The 22,939-nt window shown below is 41.5% G+C and overlaps 1 protein-coding gene across 8 annotated transcripts in view; it reads left to right on the top strand.

Annotated features, from left to right (window-relative positions):
- Positions 1–22,939, top strand: part of LOC112242962 (PTB domain-containing engulfment adapter protein 1) — a 166,334-nt gene that overhangs the window by 127,451 nt on the left and 15,944 nt on the right. For all 8 annotated transcript variants that reach the window (XM_024410817.2, XM_042319954.1, XM_024410837.2 and 5 more), the window contains one exon: positions 2,255–2,351. In XM_024410817.2, the coding sequence (XP_024266585.2) occupies positions 2,324–2,351 (28 nt within the window). In that variant the 5' untranslated portion in view covers positions 2,255–2,323. The remainder of the gene's footprint in view (positions 1–2,254; positions 2,352–22,939) is intronic.

Below are 22,939 nucleotides of genomic sequence, written 5' to 3' on the forward strand. Positions count from 1 at the left end.
GAGCAGTTGCCATACCAGGCAGTGATGCAACCCGTCAGGATGCTCTCAATGGTGCAGCTGTAGAACCTTTTGAGGATCTCAGGACTCATGCCAAATCTTTTCAGTCTCCTGAGGGGGAATAGGTTGTGTCGTGCCCGCTTCACGACTGTCTTTGTGTGCTTGGACCATGTTAGTTTGTTGGTGATGTGGACACCATTTTAAACCTTGCAAAGTTGATGTGCTCTTAATGCTCTGTTGTATAATGTCTTGATTCCTCATTCTCATTCATACGTACTCAGTAAAAGATGTTGTGGAGAGATTGCAAGGTTGCAACAGAACTTTTCAGTTGAGCTTCTCCTCCTTATCGCCATTTACCTTTGGTATTAAAAGTTCTCACTTGGTTGGGATCATCAGCAAATGTTCAAAGAGAACATCTATGTCTGTAACCCGATAATGCCTTTACCTATTCACTGTTCATACATGTACGTTCATTCACTGTTCATACATGTACGCTATATCCAGCAGAGTTTAATATGACCGCATTGATCCTCGCTACAACTTTTTCATGACTTTGCTGATATAAGAAGTCTTACGTTTTGCTGCAATAACTAATCTACTTTGGTTGGATTTATTCGTGCAGCCACCGACAAGCTTTCTCCCAGTTATACTGTAATGCAAGAGATTGTGGCAAAAATAAATACATAATAATAAAAAAAGTCCAGAAAATGGGCTCAAGTGACATTTACTGTTACTACGAAGTCGACCAGCAGTAGTTGATTACTTTTGACCTTTGACCTGTTTTAGTGTGATATATCGACAGTGACCAACAAGTCTATCCGTCTAAAATACCAAAATGGTCAACTCCCCTACTCAGACGGTAAACGGCTTTAACCCAAAGGTAAACACAAGGTGTTTTGCAGGTGGGCCCAGGTTTTCATCTGTGGATTTTCTGACTTCTTAAACATTGGCTTTCTGTCAGAGGGTGGGTTTCCTAAATCACCATTTTTCTTCAAATATTCCAGTTTATAGCCTACTACCATGTGTGCTTTGCTGCGCTTATAATGTGAATAAATAGCCTAATTGTTTATTAACATTTTAAGCTAAATGTTCTAAGATGTTGCAACCGCCACATTGAATTAAAATCAATATGCTAAGGGTTGTATTAATTTGGGATCTATCGTATCCCACAACTGTCCCAGATTCTTTGGAATAATTCATTCTCGCACAGAATAGAATAGGTCGACTTTGGTACTATGGGGGATAGTAGATTGACATGGGCTAGTGCTTTTGCTGTTCGTTAGGCCTACTCATCTTGTTGGCTGACGAAAAGTAAATGTGGACAATTCATCCAATATCTTCAATATGCACCTCAGAATTGGATAAGGACGCACACAAGTTGTGTCCCCGATGTGTCTGTCTTAACTTGTAACCTGTACGGAGAGCAGTGTGAGTGAGAGACACTTCGGATTGCGCAGCACTCAGGGAGAAGGGCACAACTGACACTGGCTACAAAAGGCATGTATGTTTTAGGGTGCATTACGGCCACAAAGGGGATGCTGCCGTGAAATTTGAGGCAATATGAAGTGCTTGTCAAATTGTGAATGAGAGACTATTGGAGTGTGTACAGCCTGTGTGAAAAAAACAAAGCAGAACTCATGCCTTTTCAAGTGACTTTTTTTCAAATCATCATTAGTCTCATCATGCAGCCTTACAATGTATTAAAAATCAAAACATATAGCCCGATGTTTGTAGAACAACTAAAGTTACATAAATAACTGTATATTAAGCATATAGGAGGACCTGTTTCTTTGTTAACTGCTCAACACAGAATAGTCGCATGTGCGAACTCCCTCAAATCGTTTGGAGAAAATGATTTATATTTTTCAGTTTTGTTTAATTGTATTCTTCATACTATTAAATAATGTAAAATAATTCCACGGAATTATAAACTAATATTGTCTGCTAAATGAACTAGTGTAGCCAACAGCCATTTTGCGTAGCCACATCAGGACCTAACATAAGGACAACTCAGTATGCTATTCTTTTCTTCTGAAGTAGACTACATTTTTGTCTTCAGATCATGCTTCTTTTTCATTCATTTTATTTAACCTTTATTTTAATAGGCAAGTAAATTAAGAACAAATTCTTATTTACAATGACGTCCTTACCCCGGCCAAACCCGGGGTAGGCCGTAGGTAGTAACATTTTCCAGATTTAGTTTGTTGAGGGTCTGAGATTTTAAAGGATTCTGAAATGTTTTGTTTTTTCCTTCCAGGTGGAATATTCAAGGTGAAATATTGGCAAATATACAGGAGGGATCTCAAAGACACAAGGTTTTTCCAGTATGAACCGGGCTTTTAACAGGAAAAAAGGTGAGCACTCATTTTGTTTCTCTTCCCCATTTGTTAAGCAGATTAACATTAAGCCCAGATCTACTTCAGATCAAATCAAATCAAATTGTATTTGTCACATACACATGGTTAGTAGATGTTAATACGAGATCATATTATGTCTCATATTATGGCTCAGAGATTTCAAGTAGCCTTTGTTCAATGAGCTACTTGTTATTATACCTGGAGCTAACAGGCGTAATCTACATGACGACCGTGGTACTGAACATGTCTGACTTGACCGTTGCGGTTTCGCAACAACATCTTGTTGTATTTACCTCCATCTGTCCCACCACTCCAACTCCCGGTTGTCACTAGTTAACACAGACACAAAGTCATAAACCCCACCTATTTCTACAATTTCTCTTCTTAAAATCTTATTTTACATTTAACCTTAAACACAGCCTTAACCACGCAGCTAACCTTATGCCTTACCCTTACCTTAAATTAAGACCAAAAAGACAGTTTTCATGATAAGTCCAAAGACCCTTCTGGACAATTTTGGTGCCCAGGCGGCCCAGGGTTTTCTAGTGATATTTGAGCTTTGTAATTTTCCCTAGCCCTGTCAGGCACACAATGAGTAAATAAGGAGAGTAATCAGGCTAGACAGACCACTTCTCCTGCTTCCGATTACATTACCTTTTCATGGACAATATTTAAATGCAGCTTGGCTTGAAGGTACTCCAATACTGCCCCTACTGTAATTTGTATTGGGTTTTACTTTCTCAGGAATATAAGTTGATACTTTGTCAATATCATCAACTCAGACTCAGTAGGGTGCGTTTAAGGAGTCTATTGAGAGGTTTGGCATAACAAAGAAGTTATGGCTTCTCAGCTGACGCAGAAAGTAGTCAGTGAAGTGTTCCCCAGGCACAGTGGCTGTTTACCATTCCCTGCCTCTTAGTGATGGGCCCACAAATGCCTCCAAACATACTTGCACCCTGTCCAGTTCTGTGTGATTGTAAAGAACTACAGAGCCATCTGGCATAATAAAGAGGGCATTAAAGTCTTTCAGCAGAGGACAAAGGTTCCTCTGAACCCTCCCCGAACAAAACAGACATTTTACCCCATAGCAACACAGAACACTGGGCTTTTGGAGACAACCATTCATTACCAGAGCATTGCTCATAACTGATAAAGGGCTTGGTAAGAAAATAGAAAAGGGTATCAGTGTTTTCCATAAGCGCCGGCCATCGGCTTAATAGCCAATAACACGCTACTGTTCCACTTCATTAATTAACTAGGCTTCTTTTAATTTTGAGGTTTCAATTCGTTAGTCATGAAAGTCAGTGTAGCCTTCTCCCGCTAGAACGAATGATATGCATGTTCTAGTGATCTGTTGATAGAACAGGCGCCTGTCAGTCACAAAGCGAGAAATGACAGGGGCAGAGTACTGGTTTGTTCTGTCCTACCTCTCGGTACCTGTGTTATTTTAGTGCTCTCTGGTTGGCTGCAGTCAAATTTCTTTTAACGGGATAGGGAGAGCATCACCGGTGAGTTTGAAGTTAGGGGAAGCAAAAAAACATATACAGTGGGGCAAAAAAGTATTTAGTCAGCCACCAATTGTGCAAGTTCTCCCACTTAAAAAGGTGAGAGAGGCCTGTAATTTTCATCATAGGTACACTTCAACTATGACAGACAAAATGAGAAAAAAAATCCAGAAAATCGCATTGTAGGATTTTTTATGAACTTATTTGCAAATTATGGTGAAAAATAAGTATTTGGTCACCTACATACAAGCAATATTTCTTGCTCTCACAGACCTGTAACTTCTTCTTTAAGAGGCTCTTCTGTCCTCCACTCGTTACCTGTATTAATGGCACCTGTTTGAACTTGTTATCAGTATAAAAGACACCTGTCCACAACCTCAAACAGTCACACCCCAAACTCCACTATGGCCAACACCAAAGAGCTGTCAATGTACACCAGAAACAAAATTGTAGACGTGCACTAGGCTGGGAAGACTGAATCTGCAATAGGTAAGCAGCTTGGTTTGAAGAAATCAAATGTGGGAGCAATTATTAGGAAATGGAAGACATACAAGACCACTGATTATCTCCCTCGATCTGGGGCTCCACGCAAGATCTCACCCCGTGGGGTCAAAATGATCACAAGAACGGTGAGCAAAAATACCAGAACCACACGGGGGGACATAGTGAATGACCTGCAGAGAGCTGGGACCAAAGTAACAAAGCCTACCATCAGTAACACACTACGCCGCCAGGACTCCAACCCTGCAGTGCCAGATGTGTCCCCCTGCTTAAGCCAGTACATGTCCAGGCCCGTCTGAAGTTTGCTAGAGAGCATTTGGATGATCCAGAAGAAGATTGGGAGAATGTCATATGGTCAGATGAAACCAAAATATAACTTTCTGGTAAAAACTCAACTTGTTGTGTTTGGAGGACAAAGAATGCTGAGTTGCATCCAAAGAACACTATACCTACTGTGAAGCATGGGGGTGGAAACATCATGCTTTGGGGCTGTTTTTCTGCAAAGGGACCAGGACGACTGATCCTTGTAAAGGAAAGAATGAATGGGGCCATGTATCGTGAGATTTTGAGTGAAAACCTCCTTCCATCAGCAAGGGCATTGAAGATGAAACGTGGCTGGGTCTTTCAGCATGACAATGATCCCAAACACACCGACCGGGCAACGAAGGAGTGGCTTCGTAAGAACCATTTCAATTTCCTGGAGTGGCCTAGCCAGTCTCCAGATCTCAACCCCATAGAAAAACTTGGAGGGAGTTGAAAGTCCGTGTTGCCCAGTAACAGCTCCAAACCATCACTGCTCTAGAGGAGATGTGCATGGAGGAATGGGCCAAAATACCAGCAACCGTGTGTGAAAACATTGTGAAGACTTACAGAAAACGTTTGACCTTCTGTCATTGCCAACAAAGGGTATATAACAAAGTATTTAGAAACTTTTGTTATTGACCAAATACTTATTTTCCACCATAATTTGCAAATAAATTCATAAAAAATCCTACAATGTGATTTTCTGGATTTTTTTTTTCTCATTTTGTCTGTCATAGTTGAAGTGTACCTATGATGAAAATGTAAGGCCTCTCTCATCTTTTTAAGTGGGAGAATTTGTACAATTGGTGGCTGACAAAATACTTTTGTTGCCCCACTGTAAACATTTATGATAAAGTATTAGATGCATTTGCAGACTAATGTAAAATAGCCTCCTATTCCTAATGTGATGAATTGAATAGATTAAACTAATAAAAGTGTTTTCTTTGTCTCCTTTCTCATTTTTCCAGTGTTTGTGTTTTGAAATATTGGAAGAGGCATAGGCTTATTTTAGAGGCTTTTCACTGACAACTGCAAATCAACAGTCATGTATTTGATAAGAACACACTCTGCCCAAATTACGCGCTTCCCGACTGTAGTTTATACCCTGGCCTTGTCATTATAAAAATGACAGCTATTTTTTTTTAAGACTGTAATGGTCCTAAGTGGCTAAATCAGGCTCTCTTGTGTAGTTTCTTTTTTAAGGATTATATTTATTTTTGTGTAGACATGAGTAATTATGTAGTTTTGCGAAGTTCAATTCAATGTACTTTAGGGGAAGCACGCAAATTTATACATTAAAAGCCGCCTGTTGAGGTTTAATGGTTTAGCACAGATTCTTCACTGGTACTTGTCTTCCTTTTGAGATTGATGAATTAGCGTTAACATTTCTAGTGGCATATGAGCAAAGTTGTTGCATTTTGTTGGAATAGTTTTTTTCTCATTCTTACACATTCCTTCAACTTGTATTTATTAATTTGGACTGATGCCAAAATGTGGTTGAAAAATCAGGAGGACAAACAAAATACTGTTCTTCATTCTGCAAGGGGAAGAACAAATCACCAGTTATTTGTCTGGTCAGTCTGACTACAAGCTGAGCAAAAACATTTGTCTGATATACACTATATATACACTATATATACAAAAGTATGTGGACACCCCTTCAAATAAGTGGATTCGACTATTTCAGCCACACCCATTGCTGACAACTGTAGACAATCAAGTCAATGCCATGCAAACTCCATAGACAAACATTAGAGGTAGAATAGCCTTACTGAGGAGCTCTGTGACTTTCAACATTGCACTGTCATAGAATGCCACTATTCCAATAAGTCACTTTGTAAAATTTCTGCCCTGCTAGAGCTGCCTCGGTCAACTGTATGTGCTGTTATTGTGAAGTGGAAACGTCTAGGAGCAACAACGACTCAGCCATGAAGTGTTAGGCCACACAAGCTCACAGAACGAGACCACCAAGTGCTGAAGTGCGTAGCACGTAAATATTGTGTGTGTGAAGTTGCAACACTCACTACCAAGTTCCAAACTACTTCTGGAAGTAATGTCAGCACAATAAGCTAGGCTACCCTGTGGCGGCAGGGTAGCCTAGTGGTTAGAGCTTTGGGCTAGTAACCGAAAGGTTGCAAGTTCGAATACCCGAGTTGACAAGGTACAAATCTGTTGTTCTTCCCCTGAACAAGGCAGTTAATGCACTGTTCCTAGGCCATAATTGAAAATGAGGATTTGTTCTTAACTGACTTGCCTAGTAAAATAAAAATAACTGTTTGTTGTGAGCTTCATGAATGGCTGAGCAGCTGCACACAAGCGTAAGATCACCATGCTCAATGCCAAGCATCGGCTGGAGTGGTGTAAAGCTCGCCACCATTGGACTCTGGAGCAGTAGAAATGCGTTCTTTGCCATCTGGCAATCCGACAGATGAATCTGGGTTTGGCGGATGCCAGGAGAACGCTACCTGCCCGAATGTATAGTGCCAACTGTAAAGTTTGGTGGAGAAGGAATAATGGTCTGTGGCTGTTTTTCATGCTTTGTGTTAGGCCCTTTTAGTTCCAGTGACGCGACATCTTAACATTATAGCATACATTCTAGACGATACTGTGCTTCCAACTTTGTGGCAACAGTTTGGCTAAGGCCATTTCCGGTTTCAGCATGACAATGCCCCCATGCACCAAGTGAGGTCCATACAGAAACTGTTTATCGAGATTGGTGTGGAAGAAATTGAATGGCCTGCACAGTGCCCTGACCTAAACCCCATCAAACACCTTTGGGATGAATTGGAACGCCAACTGCGAGCCAGGCCTAATCGCCCAACATCAGTGCCTGACCTCACTAATGGCTGAATGAAGCAAATCCCCACAGCAATGTTCCAACATCTAGTGGAAAGCCTTCCTAGAATAGTGCAGAATGTTATAGCAGCAAAAGGGGGACCAACTCCGTATTAATGCTCATGAGTTTTGAATGAGATGTTCGACAAGCAGGTGTCCACCTACACTACATTACAAAATGTATCTTTCTTTTCCGATAAGGCGTTGATGGATACCCATTCAATTGCTGATGTCTCCTTTTCGTATTTCCTTGAGGAATGAAATAAAAATGTTTAATGTCATCTCGGTTAGTAAAATAAGAACATAATCCTATCCCTTCTGGTAGAAATAATCTGGTTTTCTGTCCCATCATCCATTGAATGTAATTTATCTGCCAAAATCTGTTTTTATTTTCACACAAAATTTGAATGCAATTATCTCTGAAATTCTTCAGTCTGCTACACAGTGGCTTGCATAAGTGTTCATCCCTTGGAATTTTTCCTATTGTGTTGCCTTAACCTGGGGGTTTGTATCATTTGACTTACACAACATGCCTACCACTTTGAAGATACAAAATATTTTTTATGTTGAGTGTTGCTTTACCAGTATGCTTAGGGTCATGGTCTGTTTGTCTCAAATCTCTGGAAGACTGAAACTGAAACCTTAAGAATTTCCCTGTATTTAACACCATCCATCATTTCTTCAATTCTGTCCCTTGTCCCTGTCGATGAAAAACATCCCCTCAGCAGGATGCTGCCACCACCATGCTTCACTGTGGGGATGGTATTCTCGGGGTGATGAGAGGTGTTAGGTTTGCGCCAGACATAGCGTTCTCCTTGATGGCCGAAAAGCTAAATTTTAGTCTCATCTGACCAGAGTACCTCATTTCATATGTTTGGGGAGTCTCCCAAATGCCTTTCGGTGGAACCCCAAATGTGTTAGCTTATTTTTTTTCTTTACGCAATGGCTTTTTTCTTGTATCTCTTCCATAAAGCTCGGCTAAATGGAGTGTACGGCTTAAAGTGGTCCTATGGACAGATACTCCCATCTCCGCTCTCTGGATTGCAGGAAACTTGGCCCCAGTGATGTATTGGGCTATTCGCACTACACTCTGTAGCGCTTTACGGTCAGATGCTGAGCAGTTGCCATACCAGCCGGTGATGCAACTGGTCAGGATGCTTTCAATGGTGCAGCTGTAGAACATTTTGAGGAGCTGGGGATCAATGTCAAATCTTTTTAGTCTCCTGAGGGGGAAAAAATGTCACGACTGTCTTGGTGTGTTTGGACCATGATTGATCGTTGGTGATGTGGACACCAAGGAACTTGAAGCTCTCGACCCGTTCCACTACAGCGTTAATGGGGGCCTGTTCAGCCCTTCCTTTTCCTGTAGTCCATGATTAGCTCCTTTGTCTTGCTCCCATTGAGGGAGAGGTTGTTCTTTTCCTGGCACCACACTGACAGTTATCTGACCACCTGCCTGTTAGCTGTCTCATAGTTGTCGGTGATTATGCCTACCACTGTTGTCACTGTTGTCACCACTGTGTCATCAGCAAACTTAATGGTGGTGTTGGAGTCATGTTTGGCCACGAAGTCATGGGTGGACAGGGAGTACAGGAGGGACGAAGTACACACCCCTGAGGGGTCCCAGTGTTGAGGATCAGCATGGCAGGTATGTTGTTCCCTACCTTTACCACCTGGGGGCAGCCCGGTCAGGAAGTCCAGGATCCAGTTGCAGAGGCAGGAGTTTAGTCCCCGTGTCCTTAGCTTAGTGATGAGCTTCATGGGCACTATCGTGTTGAACACTGAGCTGTAGTCAATGAACAGCATTCTCACATAAGTGTTCCTTTTGTCCAGGGCTGAAAGGGCAGTGTGGAGTGTGATTGAATCATCTGTTGAGGCGGTTTGCGTCCTGTGTGAGCCATGGCCAGGCTTTCAAAACACTTATGGCTACCGACGCGAGTGCTACAGGGCGGTAATCATTTAGGCAGGTTACCTTCGCTTCCTTAGGCACTTGGGACTATGGTGGTCTGCTTAAAACAAGCATGTTGTTATTACAAACTCAGCCAGTTAAAGTTTGAAAAATGTCCGTTTAGACACTTGCCAGATGGTCCCTGCATGCTTTGAGTACACGTCCTGGTAGTCCATCAGGCCCCGCGTCTTCGTGAATATTGACCTGTTTAAAGGTCTTTCTCACATCGGCAACCAAGAGTGTTATCACACAGTCATCCATAACAGCTGGTGCTCTCGTGCATGCTTCAGTGTTGCTTGCTTAGACATTTAGCTTGTCTGGTAGGCTCGCGTCACTGGGCAGCTCGCGTCTGGGTTTCCCTTTGTAGTCCGTAATAGTTTTCAAGCCCTGCCACATCCGACGAGCATCAGAGCCGGTGTAGTAGGATTCAATCTTAATCCTATATTGACGCTTTGTTTTTTTGGTGGTTCATCTGAGGGCATAGCAGGATTTCTTATAGGCATCCGGATTAGTGTCCCACTTCCTGTAAGTGGCAGCTCTAGCCTTTATCTTGATGCGGATGTTGCCTGTAATCCAACGGCTTCTGGTTGGGATATGTACGTACGGTCACTATGGGGATGACGTTGTCAATACACTTATTGATGAAGCAGATGACTGAGGAGGTATACTCCTCAATGCCATTGAATGAATCCCGGAACATATTCCAGCCTGCTATCATAACAGTCCTGTAGCGTAGCATCCGCGTCATCTGACCATTTCCATATTGAGTGAGTCACTGGTACTTCCTACTTTAATTTTTGCTTGTAAACAGGAATCAGGAGGATAGAATTATGGTCAGAAATGTCAAGTGGAGGGCGGGGGAGAGCTTTGTATGCATCTCTGCGTGTGGAGTAAAGGTGGTCTAGATTGTTTTTCCCTCTGTTTGCACATGTGACATGCTGGTAAAAATGTTGTAAAGCTTTTTAAGATTTAAGTTTACCTCCATTAAAGTCCCCGGCCACTAGGAGCGCCGCTTCTGGGTGAGCATTTTCTTGTTTGCTCATGGCCGTATAGAGTTGGTTGAGTGCGGTCTTAGTGCCAGAATCGGTCTGTGGTGGTAAATAGACAGCTACGAATAATATAGATGAGAACTCTATTGGTAGATAGTGTGGTCTACAGCTTATTATATGGTTATCTACCTCAGGCGAGCAATACCTCTCGACTTCTTTAATATTGGACATCACACACCAGCTGCAATTGACAAAAAGACACACCCCCACCGCTCGTCTTACCAGACGTAGCATCTCTGTTCTGCCGGTGCATTGAAAATCCCTCCAGCTCTATATTATCCTTGTCATAGTTCAGCCACGACTCGGTGAAACATAAGATATTACAGTTCTTAATGTCCCTTTGGTAGGATAATTGTAATCCTAGGTCATACATTTTAACTTCCAATGATTGCATGTTAGCAAGTAGAATTGATGGCAGTGGGAGTATACTCGCTCACCTACAGATTCTCAAAAGGCAGCCCGATCTGCGTCCTCTTTTCCTCTGTCTTTTCTTCTCGCAAATGACGGAGATCTGGGCCTGTTCCCAGGAGAACAGTATATCTTTCTCGCCGGACTCGTTAAAGGAAAATCTTCTTCCAGTTCGTGGTGAGTAATCCCAGTTCTGATGTCCAGAAATTATTTTCAGTCATAGCAGCGTAGCAGCAACATTATGTACAAAATAAGTTCAAAAATAAGTTACAAACAACGCAAACAAAACAAAACAAAATAGCACAATTGGTTAAGGGCATGTAAAACATCAGCCATCCTCTTCGGCGCGATCTTTGAGTGGTATGATGTTATGATGATGTGGGAATGTTAAGTGAAAGACAAAGTGCTGTATAGTCTGACAGGGCAGTAATGACAGACACCGTACTGGACTGTCTTACAGGGCAGTAATAACAGACACTATACTATACAGTCTTTCAGGGCAGTAATGACAGACACTATACTCTACAGTCTTACAGGGCAGTAATGACAGTCTATACTGTACAGTCTTAGAGGGCAGTAATGACAGTCTATACTGTACAGTCTTACAGGGCAGTAATGACAGTCTATACTGTACAGTCTTACAGGGCAGTAATGACAGACTATACTGTACATCCTTGTAACAGTGCACAACAAAATGTATTTGGATGTAGTGCATACGCACTCGTGCGCACAGACAGACAAATGTTTCCATAGAAAGGGTAAATAATGTACAAACTCGTACAAAAACTAACATGTCAGAAAACACACTTTTTTTATCGTAGATACTGTGAATGGAGCAATTTTGATCCTGATTCCAAATGCTATCCTGGAATTGATCTCAGTTTGTTCAATGAGTAACAATGAATAAAATGTGAGTGTTAGGTTAAAAAAAGTCTGTCGATGTGCCCTTGAACAAGGCTCTTAACCTCAATCGCTCCTGTAAGTCACTCTGGACAAGAGCTTCCCTGAAATGTAAAAATGTACACTAGCCATAATGCAGGGTAATACTGTAATCCATTTTTAATGCCCTCTCTTTGTAATTTGGAGATCAACAGATGAACTCACTCATGTGGAAAATTTGATTCAGAGGTAACAAAAGGCTTTTTAATTTATCTGGACCATGTTGGCAGCTCATATCCAGACAAACTGTAAAACAACGTATCAGAGGTGTTAAACTGAACTTAGCTCCTCTGACCAGCAGGCAAATGAGACAGCTGGACAAATAATACAGGGACTTGTGCCTTGTAACAATGATAGACAACTAGCATTTTTATGGGGATGGAAGATTGTACTAAATGTCTTTAGGGCCTGTTACTGTAGGTTCCATATATGGAACATAGTGTATATTAATGACATTCATCTACAGGTATACAGAGGTTATATACAAAAGAAAAACAGAGCTGTTCCCTGTGAAATATTTGGGTCATCATTTATATAGCAACTGTCTTCTGAAAAGCTGCATTCTCTTTGACAGGGAAATGATTAATGAGTATTTTTCTGCTAATGGTTCCTGCAAAGGGCACTGCCTTTAATGTCATTTTAACACTTGTGAATGTTACCTAGCCTATGACATTTCCCCTGTAGATGTGAACCACTGCTTGCATGGCTGCTTTGCCCAGCAAACAGATGCATTGACGGTGACGAAGAGTTTGCATACCAAGCAATCTCATTGTCAGCTTTGACTTGAGGTAATTTACCGTTTCACTGCATTGAACAACCTTATCGAAGCATTTGTGCTGCAATCACCGTACCTACAGTGTACTCTCATCTAGGTTTAAGCTTACAAGGCATTAGAGACTGCTGCTGTCCTATGTACAATACATAGTCCATGAACACTGGTCATTTAAAAAAATGTCTACATACTGTTTTATCCCCTTCATATGTTTATGTACTGCATTCTAGTCAAGGCTCATCCTATTTAACTACTGACGTATACACCTTTTCTAATTATATACTCCCTCCATACTGTGTGTGTGTGTGTGTGTGTGTGTGTGTGTGTGTGTGTGTGTGTGTGTATATATATATATATATATATGTAAAATGTATATATGTGTGTGTGTGTGTGTGTGTGTGTGTGTATATATATATTTTACCACGGTCAAAAGTTTGGGGTCACTTAGAAATGTCCTTGTATTTGAAAGAAAAGCACATTTTTTTACTCATTTAAAATAACATCAACTTGATCAGAAATAGTGTAGACATTGTCAATGTTGTAAATTACTATTGTAGCTGGAAACTGCAGATTTTTTTATGGAATATCTACATAGGCATACAGAGGCCCATTATCAGCAATCATCACTCCTGTGTTAAAGGTGCTAATTGACCCTTTTGCAATTTTGTCAGCACAGCTGAAAACTGATGTTATGATTAAAGAAGCAATAAAACTGGCCATCTTTAGACTAGTTGAGTATCTGGAGCATCAGCATTTGTGGGTTCGATTACAGGCTCAAAATGACCAGAAACAAAGACTTTCTTCTGAAACTCGTCATTCTATTCTTGTTCTGAGAAATTAAGGCTATTCCATGTGAGAAATTGCCAAGAAACGGAAGATCTCCTCCCTTCACAGAACAGGGCAAAAGGGCTCTAACCAGAATAGAAAGAGGATTGGGAGGCCCCGGTGCACAACTGAGCAAGAGGACAAGTACATTAGGGTTAGTTTGATAAACAGACGCCTCACAAGTCCTCAACTGGCAGCTTCAAAACACCAGTCTCAACATCAACAGTAAAGAGGTGACTTCGGGATGCTTGCCTTCTAGGCAAGTTCCTCTGTCCAGTGTCTGTGTTCTTTTGCCCATTTTAATCTTATTTTTATTGGCCAGTCTGAGATGTGGCTTTTCTTTGCAACTCTGCCTAAAAGGCCAGCAACCTGGAGTCTCCTCTTCACTGTTGACGTTGAGACTGGTGTTTTGCGGGTACTATCTGATGAAGCTGCCATTTGAGGACTTGTGAGGCGTCTGTTTATCAAACTAACCCTAATGTACTTGTCCTCTTGCTCAGTTGTGCCCCAGGGCCTCCCATTCTTTTCTAATCTGGTTTGAGCCAGTTTGCGCTGTTCTGTGACTTGATTTTGACCCCCTTTGTTTAGGGACACATTGTTCCATTTCTGTTTGTCACATGTCTGTGGAACTTGTTCAGTTTATGTCTCAGTTGTTGAATCTTGTTGTGTAAATATTTGCATGAACATATGTTAAGTTTGCTGAAAATAAATGTAGTTGACAGTGAGAGGGCGTTTATTTTTCTGCTGAGTTTATACTTATACTTTTATTCTGAACCTTGCTAGTTCTAATAATTCTATATTTCTTAATTCCTTTATTTTATTTGTGGGGATTTGGGTGTTAACATTTTGTGTACACGACCAATCACCATTTTATTTGATTGAGCAATTAGCAGTGGTGCTCTTGTCAGTTTGACCTTTGAGTTGCCCTCTGGAAGTAGGAGGAGTAACCTTTTGGGATAGTTGTAAGGCATCACTCTTGTAGCATCAATAAAGGTTGAACATTTCTTGAAAATATGATTTAAAAACGGCCTTGAGATGGGTGCAACATAAAATGGGAAACCCATCATCGACTGTTTAGGCAAAATTCTTTACTGTCATCAGTTTCCTCATTACCCTAAAGGTGACGAATGCTGGAAATATTATGTGCTATGGAACACAAGAACAGTCCCCACTCTATTCCCTGGAGTCCTATTCACTGGCATTAACGAAGAAAACTCCCCTCGTTGTATTGCATTGTGTCGGAAGAGATTGTTGAAGATCCATTGTATTTTCTTTTACCCTTAATGATTTAATCATTTGTGTCCGTCCACTCCATTTAATTAAAAAGGATATCTGGAGTACGGACATCTAAATACTGCTGGAGGTATTTTAGACTTCAGTCCTCCGGGGCCTACTGATTGATCCAACAAAACTCTGAATTAGACAAATGTGAGATTAATTGGCCATTGTTTTCCTGCAAGGGCCCAGTTCCGGTGATGGCTACTGTCCAGCCTGGCCCATGGGAACATTAGCTGTGTAATTCATTACAGTGAATGGGTGAGATAATGAGCTCAGACTTGGACTTGGTCTGTCTGGAACTTCTGATGGCTTTACTACTAACTGTGGTTCTGAGTTCTGAGTTCTAAGTTCACACAAAGCACTAGCTTTGATGTTCTAGTATTGTTTGATAACTTTCAAATACTTTGAAATATGTTTGAGTGTGTCTGGAGTGTGAAATGGGTTTGGTTTGTACTGTTGGGACTATTACATTGGTTCCACTGTTGGAAGCAAACTCAATAAAGCACAACAAAAATGGTTTTGAAAGAAAACAGATCTGTATTATTTGCATCATGTCTTTGTGTTCTGCTTTATTGGCAGTTATAAACGGGGTGTCCGAGCCCTGAATGCTGATTGGCTGACAACTGTGGTATGTCAGACCATATACCACTGGTATGACAAAACATGTATTTTAACTGCTCTAATTACGTTGGTCAGCAGTTTATAATAGCAATAAGGTAACTTGGGGGGTTTGCGGTATATGGGCAATATACCATGGCTAAGGGCTGTATCCAGGCACTCCGTGTTGTGCCTAAGAACAGCCCTTAATTAAATGTAAGCTATGTACTGTATATGTTCAGAACTAGTCTGTCTTTAGTAGTAGTGAAGCACTGAGATGCATCATCCCCCTAAAGTCTCCATCAGGCACCTCTTTCAACATGACAGGTGACCCTAAAGCTGTCACTGAGTTAGACTGCTGAGGAAACGCGCCACACAAGCTGACCTTCAGTCTCTCAGATGCATCCTCTCACGCCCATGCCACTTTATTTACGCCGTCTAATATTTTATGCCCCGGTGCCAGTCCATTATTTTAGTGACTTTACAGTCCACCTTTTAACGTTTATATAAGGTGGGCACGGAGAGGTGGGGCCGCCTCTATTAATCAAGATTGGGTGCTGACACACAGAAAAACTGTCTGGGCTACCTGCCTTCACCGCAGTGAGTCCAGGACCTACCACCATTCATCATAGTTAGAATGTACAGTTCTTTAGGCAGGGGGGCTGGGTACAAAATCTCCCATCTCCCAAGAGAGAACCACCAAGAGCTTGATCTCACTCATTTACTCTTTGATGTTAAGTAGTATGGGGGGATGGGAGCTAGTGCTTAGCGGACGGGACAGCTGTGTTGGTCAGGGCTGTTGTGGCTAGTATGGCTATGGTATAGTTACTGGTATGGCTATGGTATAGTTACTGGTATGGCTATGGTATAGTTACTGGTATGGCTATGGTATAGTTACTGCTATGGTATAGGTACTGGTATGGCTATGGTATAGGTACTGGTATGGCTATGGTATAGGTACTGGTATGGCTATGGTATAGGTACTGGTATGGCTATGGTATAGGTACTGGTATGGCTATGGTATAGGTACTGGTATGGCTATGGTATAGGTACTGGTATGGTATAGTTACTGGTATGGATATGGTATAGTTACTGGTAGGGCTATGGCATAGTTACTGGTATAGTGGCTGGTATGGTATAGTTACTGGTATGGATATGGTATAGTTACTGGTATGGTTATGGCATAGTTACTGGTATGGCTATGGCATAGTTACTGGTATGGATATGGTATAGTTACTGGTATGGCTATGGTATAGTTACTGGTATGGCTATGGTATAGGTACTGGTATGGCTATGGTATAGTGGCTGGTATGGTATAGTTACTGGTATGGATATGGTATAGTTACTGGTATGGCTATGGCATAGTTACTGGTATAGTGGCTGGTATGGTATAGTTACTGGTATGGTATAGGTACTGGTATGGCTATGGTATAGTGGCTGGTATGGTATAGTTACTGGTATGGCTATGGCATAGTTATTGGTATAGTGGCTGGTATGGTATAGTTACTGGTATGGATATGGTATAGTTACTGGTATGGCTATGGCATAGTTACTGGTATGGATATGGTATAGTTACTGGTATGGCTATGGCATAGTTACTGGTATGGTTACTGGTATAGTTACCTTTATGGCTATGGTATGTTTACTGGTATTGCTATGGTATGTTTACTGGTATGGCTATGGTATGTTTACCGGTATGGCTATGGCATAGTTACCGGTATGGCTATGGCATAGTTACCGGTATGGCTATGGCATAGTTACCGGTATGGCTATGGCATAGTTACCGGTATGGCTATGGCATAGTTACCGGTATGGCTATGGCATAGTTACCGGTATGGCTATGGCATAGTTACCGGTATGGCTATGGCATAGTTACCGGTATGGCTATGGCATAGTTACCGGTATGGCTATGGCATAGTTACCGGTATGGCATAGGTACTGGTTTGGCTATGGTATAGGTACTGGTATGGTATAGTGTTACTGTAATTTAATTATACCAATATGTATTCATTAATTGAATTCCCTTAGTCTATTTTATGAACATTTGTAAGATTCTTGTTTGCATAAAATAGACGGAGACCAGTCTTTTCAATAATAGGTAACAGATTTTATTCTCGGAGCGCGCTGCCACGTTACCACGAGCAACAGTTTATATACAATAACATGACGTCATTTCATTGCTTAACAGAATCCCCTCCTCTTGACCGGGACAAAGGGAATTTTAAAAGTTCATTCTGACCCCCCCCCCAGCACATACACAGGCCACACAACTGAATTAACTTTTGAACCCTCAACATTATCGATCACCACTTAGCTGACAGTTCTAATTAACAGAAAACCTAGGAATGCACTCACTGTCTTATCTAAAACACCCCAGAGCTCAGTTTCGTCGGTTCAACCATAGGTTAACTACCTTTTCTGTTTACTTAATCCACAACCCATTTCTTACTTCCTAGTTGGAATGGTGTTCATTAACTTTAATTACTCCTTGTCCGTTTTACACAATCCCTTCTTATGAACTCATATTGTTAATCAGATATGATAAAACAGAGTATAAGTTTACTTAGTTACAGTTCCATTTAAAATGATTTGTTCAGTCATTTAATCATAATTTTCCTAACAATAGGTACTGGTATAGGTACTGGTATGGTATAGGTACTGGTATGGTATAGGTACTGGTATGGTATAGTGGCTGGTATGGTAGTTACTGGTATGGCTATGGTATAGTTACCGGTATGGCTATGGTATAGTTATGGCAATGGTATAGTTACTGGCATGGTATGGCTACCGGCATGGTATGGCTACCGGTATAGTTTCTTGTATGGCTAGGGTATTGTTACTGGTATGGCTATGGGATAGTTACTGGTATAGTTACTGGTATGGCTATGGGATAGTTACTGGTATAGTTACTGGTATGGCTATGGGATAGTTACTGGTATGGCTATGGTATAGTTCCTGGTATAGGTATGGCTACCGGTATAGTTACTGGCATGGTATGGCTACCGGTATAGTTACTTGTATGGCTATGGTATAGTTACTGGTATAGTTACTGGTCTGGCTATGGGATAGTTACTGGTATAGTTATGGTATAGTTACCGGTATGGCTATGGTATAGTTACCGGTATAGTTACTGGTATGGCTATGGGATAGTTACCGGTATGGTTATGGTATAGTTACCGGTATAGTTATGGTATAGTTACCGGTATGGTTATGGTATAGTTACCGGTATGGTTATGGCATAGTTACCGGTATAGTTACCGGTATGGCTATGGGATAGTTACCGGTATGGTTATGGTATAGTTACCGGTATGGTTATGGTATAGTTACCGGTATGGTTATGGGATAGTTACTGGTATGGTTATGGGATAGTTACCAGTATGGTTATGGGATAGTTCCTGGTATAGTTACTGGTATGGCTATGGGATAGTTCCTGATATAGTTACTGGTATGGCTATGGTATAGTTACCGGGTTATGGTATAGTTACCGGTACGGCTATGGGATAGTTACCGGTATGGTTATGGGATAGTTACTGGGATAGTTACCGGTATGGCTATGGGATAGTTCCTGGTATAGTTACTGGTAAGGCTATGGGATAGTTACTGGGATAGTTACTGGTATGGCTATGGGATAGTTCCTGATATAGTTACTGGTATGGCTATGGGATAGTTCCTGATATAGTTACCGGTATGGCTATGGTATAGTTACTGGTATAGTTACTGGTATGGCTATGGTATAGTTACCGGTATGGTTATGTTAGTTACCGGTATGGCTATGGGATAGTTACCGGTATGGTTATGGGATAGTTCCTGTTAGTTACCGGTATGGCTATGGTATAATTACTGGTATAGTTACCGGTATGGCTATGGGATAATTACTGGTATAGTTACCGGTATGGCTATGGTATAGTTACCGGTATGGCTATGGTATAGTTACCGGTACGGCTATGGTATAGTTACCGGTATGGTATAGTGGCTGGTATGGTAGTTACCGGTATGGCTATGGTATAGTTATGGCTATGGTATAGTTATGGCTATGGTATAGTTACTGGTATAGGTATGGCTACCGGTATAGTTACTGGCATGGTATGGCTACCGGTATAGTTTCTTGTATGGCTAGGGTATAGTTACTGGTATAGTTACTGGTATTGTTACTGGTATAGTTACTGGTATAGTTACTGGTATGGCTATGGGATAGTTCCTGGTATAGTTACCGGTATGGCTATGGGATAGTTACTGGTATAGTTACTGGTATGGCTATGGTATAGTTACTGGTATGGCTATGGTATAGTTACCGGTATGGCTATGGTATAGTTACCGGTATGGCTATGGTATAGTTACTGGTATGGCTATGGTATAGTTACTGGTATAGTTACTGGTATAGTTCCTGGTATAGTTACCGGTATGGCTTGGGATAGTTACCGGTATGGTTATGGTATAGTTACTGGTATAGTTACCGGTATGGCTATGGTATAGTTACTGGTATGGTTACCGGTATGGCTATGGTATAGTTACTGGTATAGTTACCGGTATGGCTATGGTATAGTTACCGGTATGGCTATGGTATAGTTACCGGTATGGCTATGGTATAGTTACCGGTATGGCTATGGTATAGTTACCGGTATGGCTATGGGATAGTTCCTGGTATAGTTACCGGTATAGTTACCGGTATGGTTATGGGATAGTTCCTGGTATAGTTACCGGTATGGCTATGGGATAGTTACTGGTATAGTTACTGGTAAGGCTATGGGATAGTTCCTGGTATAGTTACTGGTATGGCTATGGGATAGTTCCTGGTATAGTTACTGGTATGGCTATGGGATAGTTACCGGTATGGCTATGGGATAGTTACTGGTATAGTTACCGGTATGGCTATGGTATAGTTACCGGTATAGTTACCGGTATGGTTATGGGATAGTTCCTGGTATGGCTATGGTATAGTTACTGGTATAGTTACCGGTATGGCTATGGGATAGTTACTGGTATAGTTACCGGTATGGCTATGGTATAGTTACTGGTATAGTTACCGGTATGGCTATGGTATAGTTACTGGTATGGCTATGGTATAGTTACTGGTATAGTTACCGGTATGGCTATGGTATAGTTACCGGTATGGCTATGGTATAGTTACCGGTATGGCTATGGGATAGTTCCTGGTATAGTTACCGGTATAGTTACCGGTATGGTTATGGGATAGTTCCTGGTATAGTTACCGGTATGGTTATGGGATAGTTACTGGTATAGTTACCGGTATGCTATGGGATAGTTACTGGTATAGTTACCGGTATGGCTATGGTATAGTTACCGGTATGGCTATGGGATAGTTCCTGGTATAGTTACTGGTATGGCTATGGGATAATTCCTGGTATAGTTACCGGTATGGCTATGGGACAGTTCCTGGTATAGTTACCGGTATGGCTATGGGATAGTTCCTGGTATAGTTACCGGTATGGCTATGGGATAGTTCCTGGTATAGTTACTGGTATGGCTATGGGATAGTTCCTGGTATAGTTACCGGTATGGCTATGGGATAGTTCCTGGTATAGTTACCGGTATGGCTATGGGATAGTTCCTGGTATAGTTACCGGTATGGCTATGGTATAGTTACCGGTATGGCTATGGGATAGTTCCTGGTATAGTTACCGGTATGGCTATGGGATAGTTCCTGGTATAGTTACCGGTATGGCTATGGGATAGTTCCTGGTATAGTTACCGGTATGGCTATGGTATAGTTACTGGTATGGTATAGTGGCTGGTATGGTAGTTACCGGTATGGCTATGGTATAGTTATGGCTATGGTATAGTTACTGGTATGGTATGGCTACCGGTATAGTTACCGGTATGGCTATGGGATAGTTCCTGGTATAGTTACCGGTATGGCTATGGTATAGTTACCGGTATAGTTACTGGTATGGCTATGGGATAGTTACCGGTATGGTTATGGGATAGTTCCTGGTATAGTTACCGGTATGGCTATGGTATAGTTACTGGTATAGTTACCGGTATGGCTATGGTATAGTTACCGGTACGGCTATGGTATAGTTACCGGTATAGTTACTGGTATGGTATAGTGGCTGGTATGGTAGTTACCGGTATGGCTATGGTATAGTTATGGCTATGGTATAGTTACTGGTATAGTTATGGCTATGGTATAGTTACTGGTACAGTTATGGCTACCGGTATAGTTTCTTGTATGGCTAGGGTATAGTTACTTGTATGGCTGTGGTATAGTTACTGGTATTGTTACTGGTATAGTTACCGGTATGGCTATGGGATAGTTACTGGTATAGTTACCGGTATGGCTATGGGATAGTTACCGGTATGGCTATAGTTACCGGTATGGCTATGGGATAGTTACCGGTATGGCTATGGGATAGTTACCGGTATGGCTATGGGATAGTTACCGGTATAGTTACTGGTATGGCTATGGTATAGTTACCGGTATGGCTATGGTATAGTTACTATAGTTACTGGTATGGCTATGGGATAGTTACCGGTATGGTTATGGTATAGTTACCGGTATGGTTATGGTATAGTTACCGGTATGGTTATGGTATAGTTACCGGTATGGCTATGGTATAGTTACCGGTATGGTTATGGTATAGTTACCGGTATGGCTATGGTATAGTTACCGGTATAGTTACCGGTATGGCTATGGGATAGTTACCGGTATGGTTATGGTATAGTTCCTGGTATAGTTACCGGTATGGCTATGGGATAGTTACTGGTATAGTTACCGGTATGGCTATGGTATAGTTACCGGTATGGTTATGGTATAGTTACTGGTATGGTTACCGGTATGGCTATGGTATAGTTACCGGTATGGCTATGGGATAGTTCCTGGTATAGTTACTGGTAAGGCTATGGGATAGTTACCGGTATGGCTATGGGATAGTTCCTGGTATAGTTACTGGTATGGCTATGGGATAGTTACTGGTATAGTTACTGGTATGGCTATGGGATAGTTACCGGTATGGTTATGGTATAGTTACTGGTATAGTTACCGGTATCGCTATGGTATAGCTATGGTATAGTTACCGGTATGGCTATGGTATAGTTACCGGTATGGCTATGGTATAGTTACCAGTATGGCTATGGGATAGTTCCTGGTATAGTTACCGGTATGGCTATGGGATAGTTCCTGGTATAGTTACCGGTATGGCTATGGTATAGTTACCAGTATGGCTATGGGATAGTTCCTGGTATAGTTACCGGTATGGCTATGGGATAGTTACTGGTATAGTTACCGGTATGGCTATGGGATAGTTCCTGGTATAGTTACTGGTATGGCTATGGGATAGTTACCAGTATGGCTATATAGTTCCTGGTATAGTTACTGGTATGGCTATGGGATAGTTCCTGGTATAGTTACCGGTATGGCTATGGGATAGTTCCTGGTATAGTTACTGGTCTGGCTATGGGATAGTTCCTGGTATAGTTACTGGTCTGGCTATGGGATAGTTCCTGGTATAGTTACTGGTATGGCTATGGGATAGTTCCTGGTATAGTTACCAGTATGGCTATGGGATAGTTCCTGGTATAGTTACCGGTATGGCTATGGGATAGTTCCTGGTATAGTTACTGGTAAGGCTATGGGATAGTTCCTGGTATAGTTACTGGTCTGGCTA

This window comes from Oncorhynchus tshawytscha, linkage group LG03, assembly GCF_018296145.1.
Source record: "Oncorhynchus tshawytscha isolate Ot180627B linkage group LG03, Otsh_v2.0, whole genome shotgun sequence".
Taxonomy (NCBI): Eukaryota; Metazoa; Chordata; class Actinopteri; order Salmoniformes; family Salmonidae; genus Oncorhynchus; species Oncorhynchus tshawytscha.